Source organism: Felis catus, chromosome B4, assembly GCF_018350175.1.
Source record: "Felis catus isolate Fca126 chromosome B4, F.catus_Fca126_mat1.0, whole genome shotgun sequence".
In the NCBI taxonomy this organism is placed as follows: Eukaryota; Metazoa; Chordata; class Mammalia; order Carnivora; family Felidae; genus Felis; species Felis catus.
In genome coordinates, this window is record NC_058374.1 from 16,183,643 (window position 1) to 16,195,601 (window position 11,959).

At 43.4% G+C, this 11,959-nt stretch overlaps 1 protein-coding gene across 2 annotated transcripts in view; it reads right to left on the minus strand.

Moving 5' to 3' along the window:
• The window catches only part of CUBN (cubilin), a 284,543-nt gene that overhangs the window by 167,233 nt on the left and 105,351 nt on the right, over positions 1–11,959 (minus strand). For both annotated transcript variants that reach the window (XM_023256399.2, XM_003988129.5), the window contains exon 28: positions 8,262–8,412. In XM_023256399.2, the coding sequence (XP_023112167.2) occupies positions 8,262–8,412 (151 nt within the window). The remainder of the gene's footprint in view (positions 1–8,261; positions 8,413–11,959) is intronic.

An 11,959-nucleotide genomic window follows, 5' to 3' on the forward strand; every position in this document is an offset into this window, starting at 1 on the left:
TTGTTTTGTTTTATTTTGCTTTCTCTTTCTTTTTATAACTGATTCAAAGAGTAGCAATGGAAATAGAACTCAAACTTTTTCAAATAGTAGGGACATGGGAATTGGGATGCAAGGCTGCTAAAAGGCCCTCCCTGGTTGCAAGACTGAGAGCCAACGTTAAACGAAGGTCAACTGTGTGTATGTGTATCTTCTGTTGTCAAGGAGGCAAATAACGTCAGGATTTAGCTTTCCCACTCATTCTGAAATGTCTGCATATGTTTACTGCTGTCTCAGATTATGAGGACCTTGGTGGAAAAGTTCTCAAGCCAGTGCAAAAACAGATGCATGGTTTTTTTTTTTTTTTAGCAAATTATTATCCCAATTTAACAAACGTTGAGTTAATTTATAAACAGATTTTTTTAAATTAGCATCATCCATTAAGAGCTTCTTTGCAAAAAAGATGCATGAGAATTTGCCATACATAAAAATAAGACAATGTATCCTAATGCAGAAATCTGTTCTTGGTTCTACACTAAGACTGTTCATTTGCTGTGGGTATCACAAAGACAAAAGTTCAAAATACCAAATAGGCTGAACTAGCCAGGGGAAGCAGGATAGGATATAATACATATAAATGTAAAAGAAAGCCTAGTCAGTGTTTATGGAAATAAGTTTTAACTTAAACAGAACTAATGTTTCTTAAAAGCTTCTCTTTTACTTAAATTTCTACCCAAACCGGACAGGATTTATCTTACATCACACTAAAGAATAAGACAATCACAGAAGCCTATGTTTTTACCCATTTGTCTTTACCAAGAGATTGCTTACTGACTTACTGAATAAAAGGCACAGTCTTGATTGTCAATGAGGCTTACTTTAAAGGCAGACAGGGACGGGTGTTTCAAACCAGTTTCTCTCTACGACATTATATCTATCACCGCCCAACAGGAAGTAACACTATGAAAGCAATTCGTCACCAGCAGAGAGAAAGGCCTCTGTCTCACATTAGGACCAGACGGTGTGATTCACATCCCGGCCTTGTGAACGTGCCTTGGATCTTTGCTGACCACAATTCATAAAATCACTTTCACTGCGATCATCATACCTCCAGACTGTTGTGAATTCCTTCATCATGCAGAGGCAGGCTCGGGACAGGCCACAAGAAATAAAATCCAAGTTCTTGCAATGGTTCTTATCAACTGATATCTGACCACATCCCCCCATACCACCCCCCACCGCTCCCTGTGGCTCAGTGTTTCCCAACTGTTTGTTCATTATTGCCCTTCTAGGGAACCTTCCTAGATATTTTTTCCCAGGTTCTCTGCCATGGAGTGTTAACATTACAGATATACTATATGTTATGTATGATACATATCTGAGCTTTATCCATTAAGCACAAGATTTTTTTTCACTCTCCTAAGAACCAATTTTCACGCCTTTAGAGTTGACATTGAGAAGCTGTGCTCTAACTGAAATACTTGCCCATTACAAAACTTTGGTGCTATCCCAAGCCTCCCTGCTTCTACTTAGAAATGTCCTCCTCTCCCAGATATTTGTCTGACTGATCAATTCTTGCTCATTCTTTAAGAGTCAGCTTTAGGGGCAGAGCCTGAAGCCTGCTTTGGATTCTGTGTCTCCCTCTCTCTCTACCCCTCCCCTGTTCTTTCTCTCTCTCTCAAAAATAAATAAACACTAAAAGAAAAAAAAAAAAGTCAGCTCAAGTACCAAAGCTGTCAGGAGAGACTCCCACACTCCCTCAGGCTATCGCCCATTTCCTCTGCTCCCACAGCATCATGGATTATGGATTTATTTCTACAGTTGGTTTATTTGTCTGTCTCCCCTACTAGATGACTAACTCCCTAAAGTCAAGGATGCTCTCTCCTTCTTCTCTGTTATGGCCTGAGCTGTCTCCCCTGAAATTCTTATACTGATGTCCTAACCCACGGTACCTAGAATATGACTGTATTTGGACATAAAGCCATTATAGAGGTGATTAAGTCAAAATGAGGTCTCCTAGGGGTGGGTCCTAATCCAGTCTGACTAACGGCTTTATGGGAAGAGGAAATGTGGATACATGAAGAGACACCAGGATGTGTGCTCACAGAGAAAAGGCCATGAGAGGACACAGAGCAGGAAGACTGCAATCTGCAAGCAAGCAGAGAGGCCTCAGGACCCAACACCTCGATTTTGGACTTCAGGCCTCCAGAACTATGAGAAGTAAGTTTTCTGCTGTGTAAGCCCACCCGGTCTGTCATATGTGCTCATGGCCACTCAAGCAAACTAATACACTCTCTATATTCTCAACATCATGCGCTGAACCTGGTAGTGAAAACAATATATGCTGGTTGGTTGGTAGGTTGAATGAATAAAAAACACGATCTTGATAAATTCCTGCTTACAAAGGCTACGTGCAATGACTGTAACACGATGCACAATTGCAAACGGTCTGTTCTTTGGAAAGCAGGCCTGGATGGCCTCAGAAAGCCAGGTCTGGGGTGGCTCAGTCGGTTAAGCATCTGACTTTGGCTCAGGTCGTAATCTCACGGTTCGTGAGTTTGAGCCCCACATCAGGCTCTGCACTGTCAGTACAGAGCCTGCTTGGGATTCTCTCCCTCTCTCTCTCTCTCTCTCTCTTTCAAAATAAATAAGTAAACTTTAAACAAAACAAGACAAAATAAAAAGCCAGGTTTACTCACCCTCGTACACCAAGAGGGATGACCCACCATAAGGCAAATGGATAATACGATCACAAAAGATAAAACAATTGTCCTCAAAGGATAAACCTCCCAGAAACCCCAGTACACATACTCTCAGTCACAAAAGGGATAAAAAATGACCAGTGAGAAGGGATTCCCCTGAAAGACCCAAAGTAAACAGACCATTGAAAAGACATTTGAGGGAAAGAGAAGCAGAGGGAAGGTCAAAGAGAAACACTGCTGACCTCGTGGAGGTGCTTTGCCAGGGCTCTAAAAATACATTCTTTTAAAGCCTTTTCATCCGGTGCCACACAGCCACAGGTACTCAAGGAGGCACTGGCTCATGTTCAAAGCAAGGCAGCCGAGGAGGATTTTGATAAGGGCTTTTAAATGTTTCCCCCCAGCCGATTTCTGAAAACCCTCAAGCCTTGGGAAATCTCGTCAACAGCTACAAAGAAGGTAAAATGGAACCGGCCCCCGTTGGAGAGGCTGATGTCATCTATCTCCCCAAAGAAAAGGCCACACTTTGCTTTGTGAAAAACCAGGGTGACATCACCTCCCGATCACATGCCACTTAGCCCTTCCCCTGCTATTCCCAGCTGAGGGGTTCTCTCCTTTTGCAAATGTCATTTTTTCACTCACAAAGCTCCTTGCCCTTGTCTGTGCACCGGAGTCCACTGCCGGTGAAAGAGGGCCCCCGGGAGGGACAGCCGAAGAGGCGTGGGCTGTGCACGGCCGGCCGGGAGGCCTCTATTCACACAGCTTGCGGAGACCTTAGCAACCCAGATGGAGGCCCCGGAGGCCGAATGCAGCCCCTGGACAATGCTGTCAACACTGAATACCGGGAACCGTTTAGCCAGGCAGGGCAACTGTGGCCATTTCTTTCTTTCCAGAGTGGGATTCTCTTTGATGGTTCGCATAAAGGCGAGGCGGTGCGGTTTAATCTCCCATCTACAGAGCCGCTTTAAATTTGGACCCACGAATAAAGCCTGATTGTAGATCCGTGCTCTCAGGGCAAATAGGAGATCTGTGCAGTTGACAAAGAAGCACATTTTGGAAACAGGCTTATTTATTAATTGGCAAAATAAATGAAGTGTTGGGGGAAGGGGGGGGGCACAGAATTCTCCCTAAGTAGCAATGTTCGGGAAAGGATGCCAGTGTAGATTCTGAATTCTCACTGAAGAGCTTTTGGGGGTTCTTACCGCACAGTTTGGAAAAGAGCTAGGGGGCGGGGGCCGAGAGCCTAAAATGAGACATCTCTAAAGAAGAGAGGCTAGGGGTTTAGGGGCACTTCCTTCCAGCCAGGGAAGGAAAAGGAGCCTCAGGGCTAGTGTCAGGCCTGGTGCCCTGGGCCCCGGCCATGTGATCCTCACTCTGACACCGAGGTCGGGAGGGGCTGTGCAGAGACGTACTTCTTGAAATACATTCACATAGGCACGCGCACGTGCACAAGCACACTCAACGGTACTTTCACACTGAGACCAGTTTTTAAATGTGTTTTGGATTTTGCATCTGTTTCTTTTGCATTTATTTGTATTTGTATCTTAGCTTGTATCTCGAATCCCACAACACGCCATGTTGCTTCGGTGCTTCAAGGTCTTATCAGAACTCCTTTCTCTGAAATCTGAAGGACTTACATGAAACAGAGGGTGTGGCCCCATCCCAGCCTGAGCCCTTAACTGTGAGTGACCCAAATGCTGTGGCCATGGCTCAGGTCTCCGGCACTCCTCCCCTTGACCTTAAACCCCAGCCACCCCAAGCTTTGAGTCCCCCATACTGACCCTGCTTTCTCCCCCCGCCCACAGGGACCTTCTTCTACTGGAAAAACTTTTCCTTTTCCTATTTGCCTGTGTAACCCCTGCTCCTTCTTAGATTTTAGTTCATAGGTCCTCTTCTCACCCAGGACTTCTCTGACCTCCTGTCTAGATCAAATTCCCTTTTCTGTGCTCCCATGGCTCTGCAAAACCAGGAACCAGGCCTGCAGGTGGGAGTCACACACTGGCCCCAGCCCCATCACAGAACCTGGCCCAAAACAGCTCCTTAATATCTGTGGACTGAACACGCAGTCTGTGTGTTCACAGACACATAAATCTGTGAAACCAGATTTATGTCCTCAGTCTATCTCTGCTGGGTAAGAAGGGTGGGAGCCTCTCCCATCAAAGAACTCTTCTCTGACCCTCGTCTTTTCTGTTGGCCTCTCTCCTGGGGCTATCTCAAGCTAAAAGACCACATCAAAATGCAGAGTAGAAACTCTGTGTACATGCAGTGTTGTATAACTATAGTATATGATAGTTAATTTTGCACTGATCTAGACTACCAAGAATCCCTTTCCAGAAGGTTCTTCCCAGGGGCACCTGGGTGGCTCAGCTGGTTAAGCAGTCTGCTCTTGATTTTGATTCACATTGTGAGCTCATGGTTTGTGGGATCAGGCCCCATGTTGGGCTCTGAGTTGGCAGCTCAGAGCTTGCTTGGAAATTTCTCTCTCTCTCTCGCTCTGTCCCTCCCCTGCTAGCACTTCTCTCTCTCTCTCAAAATAAGTAAATAAGTAAACATTAAAAATAAAAAAAGAAGGTTCTTTTGAAGTGTAATTTATGTACAGTGGACAGCATAGAGTTAAAAAAAAAAAAAGTTCAGTTCTGGTCCCAGCCATCAAAATTTGGTTGTACAACTCTGATTCCAAGCTTAGCAAGTTTTCTGCAATTGGAAGAAAGTTGTGAAACAGTAAACAGGAAGAGAGAATAGACAGAGAGTGTCTTTGACCTTTCCAAAGGAAGACAGATTCAAAATAGAGCTAGTAGAAAAAATTTTCCCAACAAAAACTCAAAGCTTTTAGCAGAGGATTCAACTGTGTCTAGCATGTTGGCTAGAAGAATCCAGTGATACAATAACCCAGTGTAGCCAATAACGTCCTTGAAATCACACTTCTTAGTGTGGCCTTGAGGTAGGATAGCTAGAACAGCCTGGAAGGGAGAGGAAGCAACCCACTGAGAAGAAAGATATAACCAGCATCAACAAAATCACTGCTCCTAAAACCCTCCACCCTAGATGCATTGCAGAATTCCTTAGGGAGGTGTTTTAAATTAACAATTGTCAGGGTCCCACCAAGGATTAACTGAATTCTATCTCTGAAGGCTGAAACCCAGGCATGGGTGCTCTTTGCAATTCCCAGGCAATTCCAATGTGTATCTAGGGTTGAGGACCCTAGATAACCCTCCTGGTTACCATTTCCTCCCTTCCACCCTCTGTCTCACATGCAAGCTTTCTCCCCTTTGGATCTCTGAAGCACTAAGGTTCTTTCTCACAGAGGCCCTAGTTCATATCCTCCTGACATTGAGAGATTGATGAGATTTTTCTGCTGTTAGTACAACGAGACCTTGAAGCACCTTACAAGCTTTCTCTAGTCTCTAGAGATGCTGTCTTCCTACCATTTTCTTTCTCCCGCCTTAACATCTGCTCTCGCCTTGTTCCTCGAAGTGTGGTGTACAGGGTGGCAACATCAGCACCACCTAAAAGCTTTTTATTTTTTTTTTTAATTTTTTTTTAACGTTTATTTATTTTTGGGACAGAGAGAGACAGAGCATGAACGGGGGAGGGGCAGACAGAGAGGGAGACACAGAATCAGAAGCAGGCTCCAGGCTCTGAGCCATCAGCCCAGAGCCTGACGCGGGGCTCGAACTCACGGACCGCGAGATCGTGACCTGGCTGAAGTCGGACGCTTAACCGACTGCGCCACCCAGGCGCCCCCCTAAAAGCTTTTTAGAAACACCTCAGCCTCCTGTATCAGACTCTGCATTTTAACAAGATCTCCAGTGATTCACATGCACATGAAAGTCTGAGAAGCACTGTCTGGAAAATATCCCCAGCCCTTGAAAATCTGGGTCATTTCTCAAGACGTTCCTGTTTCTTCTAGGTCTTTTCACACTGTCTCTAGTTACCTTAGAATCACACCATTTCTGAATCAAAGAGTACTAGAGGTGGACTACAGTACACAGATAAACCAATCCAGTCCTTTCACTTAACAGATCAATAAATTGACCTTCCAAGGTTAAATCTACCCACTTGATGAAGAGAACAGTCCAGAAATCCCACAGGCTTAATTATCATAGCTCGTTCACTTTGGGAATTCATAATCTGTATTTCAAGCTATAAGTAGCATTGTGGATTACCACTGAATACTTTTAAATGCTGAAAGCCCCACACTTGTATTTTTAACAGAAATAGACTCTGTCTCCAGTTCATATTAACAGAACATCTAACACTCAAGTCTACAATAAGGGTACTCACTTATGTACAACGCTATGATTCATATAATAAATGGCCTATGATTTTAACAACACTCAAGCGTCAACCACAATACACATTTATGTGTGCTTACCTCGGGCTCACCCCTGACTTTGACAGTCGGGCCACAGCTTACATGTCTGCGTGTGAGTCCTGGTATAATATTGCAACTCTACCAGTGAGCCCTGAGCCCTTGGTTGAGAACTGCTATTATAATATTCGCAAGGACTTATTTTGATTTTTTAAATGTTTATTTATTTTTGAGAGAGAGAGAGAGAGACAGAGCGTGAGAGGGGAAGGGCATAGAGAGAGAGGGAGACACAGAATTGGAAGCAGGCTCCAGGCTCTGAGCTGTCAGCGCAGAGCCCAACGTGGGGCTCAAATCATGAATCATGAGATCGTGACCTGAGCCAAAGTCGGACACTTAACAGACTGAGCCACCCAGGTGTCCCGTACAAGGACTATACTTGTTAGGTGTGGATCACTCTGGGAGAGTGGATCTCAAACTTTAATCACCAGGAAGACTAGTTAAGGCACAGATTATTGGGCTTCCACAGGTCTGGGATGGGGCCCAAGAATTTGTATTTCTAACAAGTTCCGGGTGATGCTGACGCTGCTCTCAGGGGACCACATCTTGAGAATCACCACTTTGGGGCCTACTCCCTTTAGACTCAGCCACAAGAGGTCAATCTACAAGTTTCAGAACCCTTGTTAAACATGAATTTTCATCCTCGAAGGAATAATTATCCCTACCTACTTTCTGAAGCACCAGTTCGTAGGTGGGTGGCCCTACTCTGCCTGGCAGGTACAACACACACCCTGGCTTAGTGCCGGTGAGTTCTCTACTCCTGCTCCCCTCTCAGCCCAAAGCTTGCCCTTCCCCTTCTCTCTTGGATTGACTCATTCTTGCCCCTTGATCCCCACCCTTCCTTCTCTGCTAATGTCAGAATAAGCCTGGAATCTCCTTCCATTCCACTCCCCCTGGGAGACCCCAATGCCACCTTGCCATTTGCTTGCCACACCCATGGACAGGTCTTTCTCCCGCCAGAAACTTCACTCTGCTCCCCTCCTTTCTCTTTCTTTATTGTTGCACTGACTTCAGTAGCTCTCCAAGTGCTGTCCTCTCTTAACCCTGCCGGGATTAAACCTCCAGTGTCTGAGGAAGGTTTCCTAGGCCTTGCACCAGATTGTAACCCAAGCCCCATTATTTGTGGTGGTATCTTTTCCAAAGTGAGAGCTGGGAAAGGAAGAATTCTTGGTCAAGTAGCAAGCATCCAATACAACTAAGATCAGCCCAGGGCTTACCATGAATGAACCACTGCATCTGAAATCCTCTCTCATGGTGACCGACCCCATCGGTGTGGAACAGCACTTGAAGCCTGGAGCCCGTGGTACTCCCTGCAGGCGGTAGGTCAGCTCCACAGTAGCGCCCCATCCGCTGGGGGCCGTCGTAGAGCTGGAATCAAGGAGAAACTTCCCAGGGTGGGGAGCTTTACATGGTGTGTCACAGGGAAAAAGTAAAGTCTGTTCATGTAGCAAAAGCTGTCCCTTGGCTGAGTTTAAGGGTAAATCTGCTAAGGTGGTTTGAACACAGGAGGCTTAATATAAGAATTAACAAATTAAAAATAGGTGATTATATAGAGAGACTTTACGGGTGAGTCCTAAGCCCAATAAATCTGGAAATCCAAATATTAGTGTTTGGTTTTATGTCAGCCTAGCAAGTTCCCTCGAAAGTATAATCCAGGCACAGAATAAGGAAATGGTGGGCCAGATGAGATGTGTTCACACGTTAATGACATATAAGAGATGCTCGTTGAACAGCAATCTTATAATTGAAAGATATATATATATATAAATATATATATAAATACTAATTTATATAAATATATATAAATACTAACATAAGCATTTAGACAGCTTAGAGAGCTATGTAAAAAATGAATACAAAATTTAATTCCACTGAAGATAACCACTGTTAATATTTTGTTAATACCGGAAGTTTCTCTTGTCAACATTTTTTTTTTCATTGCTTGTGTATGTATACATATACCTATGTGTCCAGGTATATATGTGTGTGTACAAGCTTGGGCTATACATTTAAGTGTGTTCCTTATTTTTTTTCTAAGCATGTCAGCAAATACTCTGTGTAAACATTTTTAACGGTGGCATAAAATGCTTCTAATACTCTATTGTTGTTCATTTAAGGACATTTCCAATTTTTTGCCAATATGAATGTTTGATATTTTAAATGTCCCTCAGGAAAGATTCCTATAAGGGGAATGAATCAGAGAATATAATCTTTTATGGCTCTTGATCTATATTATTAAGTCTCTTACCAGAAAGTTTATACCAATGTATCCCCCACCAGCAATTTACTACAACGGGACTTTGGCAATTACAACTGCTATTCTTTTTTAAGTTTATCTTATTTATTTTGGAGACAGAAAGAGCACACACACATGCGTGCATGGGATATGGGTCAAAAGAGAGACGGAGAGAGAAAGAATCCCAAGTAGCCTCCATGCTGTCAGAGCAGAGCCCGATGCGGGCTCGATCCCGCAGACTGTGAGATCATGACCTAAACTGAAATCAAGAGTTGGATGCTGAACATCTGAGCCACCCAGGCAACCCGTGACTGCTATTATTTTTAGAGCTGATACCGATAGGGAAAATATGTTTGGTTTTGTAATTGGCTCAACTTATGTTACTTTGAGGTTGAAGGTTTTTCGTGCTTATTAGGCATTTATATTTCTTCTGTTGGACTTTTCTGCTGTGGTTTTTGCTCACTTTCCCATTGAGGTATTTGTATACCCTGTCGTGTACCCTTTATCTGCCTCATTTATTCATTTCATCAGATATACACCTCTAAACTAAAAAATAAATAAACTTCTCTGCCACATCTCTTTCAATCAGGAAAGATCATGATAATCCAAAACAATTGGCTTCTCGTGACTCAGACCATTGTATTTTTCTTTTCCTCTACTAACGTCCACATCATTGTCTACTTTGTTCTGGTTACCCTTGGGATGAACTGTCCATGAAACAAAATTGAAAATACCTGATCATAAACTAACAGACTTCCTTGATTATTCTCCTGTAGAGTACACATATATAAGAGTATGTGTGAGTGCATGTGTTTGAATGAATATGTCTGTAGGTACATGTGTAATCTGGATTCAATAAGTTCCAAATTGGCCAAATTATTTTTATTTACTGAAATGTTATGATATAGTTTGAAACATATTGATGAGAGCATGGAAAACTTTACCATCAAATTCTACAAAGCACCCCATGGAGCCTTCCCTAATCCCTAGGGATTCACTCACGAATTAGTTTTCCTTTGAAACCCCTCAGCTTTTACTCGTACTTCTTTGTAGAAATGGTTCCATTCCCCTCTGTTCTACTGCCAGCCTTGTGGGCCTCATCTCCCCTACTGATTATGGGTTTCCTTAGAGCCCAGAGCACCTCTCCCAGTCTCTATCTAGTTCAGGGCTTTGTCGAGGGCACATTCCCAATACATCTTCAATGAACAAACACAATGGAACAAACACAATGATTTCCCCCACAGCTGCATTTATTTCAGTGGGATTTAATCTGCCCTATTACTTGAATCCTACATAGTTAGGTTCATAGTAGGGTCTTAGAGTCCTAAATTTCAGCATGATTCTTTTAGGCAACAAAGAGTCTGGATCCTTTGTGGGCCTCTCTGTAGAAGGGCTGGTGGCAGGGATCAGGAAGGGCCTTGTTCAAGATCATAATAAATTACCGATTTCTAAATCTTGGCCTGTCTCATGGAGTTCTCAAAACTAGCTGGTCCTCAGTCATACATGCCTGTGATATTTGGGGGAAGGTCAGCAGAGATTTAAAGAGAGACATTCAGAAGTCTGTTAGATAACTCGCCCTTAGGTAGTAAACCTAAGCATTTGAAGCAAACGAATAAAGATGAAATTTATTTTTCAGGCTTATCGCTTCAGTTTCCTTTGTCTTTTTTAAGGCCGCTGCTGCTTTGACTAGGTATATTAATTAACAAGTGTCTCCTTCATAGGCTAGTTGACAGAAGCCATAATGAGGGAGCAAAAAATGGGAGAAAGAATAAAGCAACACAAAAAGAGGAGGGAAAACCCAAAGCCCTTCGTTTCTGCTCTCAGATCCCTCCATCTAAGGCGGGAGGTACAAGTAGGGGAGGAGGGCCATGTTGCAATCTGTTTACTCCTAAGTTACTGCTTCACTGTAGGGTATTTATCCCAGCTTCAGAGGGTTTTTTTTTAATTTTTTTTTTATTTTTTATTAAATCCAGTGTACCGATTCCAATCCCAAACTAATTAATACAAAAATAAACATACTGTTCCCAGGCAGAGGTATAATAAGCAAGAAACACTCCACTATTTTCCACTCCAGAAGGCTCATTCTTAGCTCTGGGTTGTAGTTCAGTGACCAAAGCTTTAATTATTTCATCTTTATGCCACAAAACACGAGGTAAGATTTCCCCACCACCGCAATCGCTCTCAGCTTGACGGGTCTTCTGAAATGGTAGGCAGTGACATTTTGAGGAAGTGAATTTTAGATTCGCTACAAGGCCGTAAGCATTACAGTAGTTTTGCCTCCCCAGCTCAGCAAGGTTAAGAAAGCTGACATTTTCACATGACTTGGAGGGGACTTTTTTCTCTTCCTTCCGGATAGGATTACCTCATTGAAGGAGAGCCCCTGAATCCCAGTCCTTCTAAAATAACACATTGTGAATGGGATGGTGGGGGGCGAGGGGGGGCACAGGGAGTGGGGGTGGGTGGGGGGGAACACTGATGAATGACAATTTCTTTTTGCCTTTGGAGGGGAGAAAGTGATGCACACTGAAACATCGAATAGACATTGATGAAAATGCTTAAATATGTCAAATAAACAAATGAATTAATTAGTGTAGGACAATACCTCTTTACAAAAGCACCCCAACCCCCAACCCTATGTCCTTCTGAAGTTTACACTTAATTAAATCGGGGGGTTTTTTG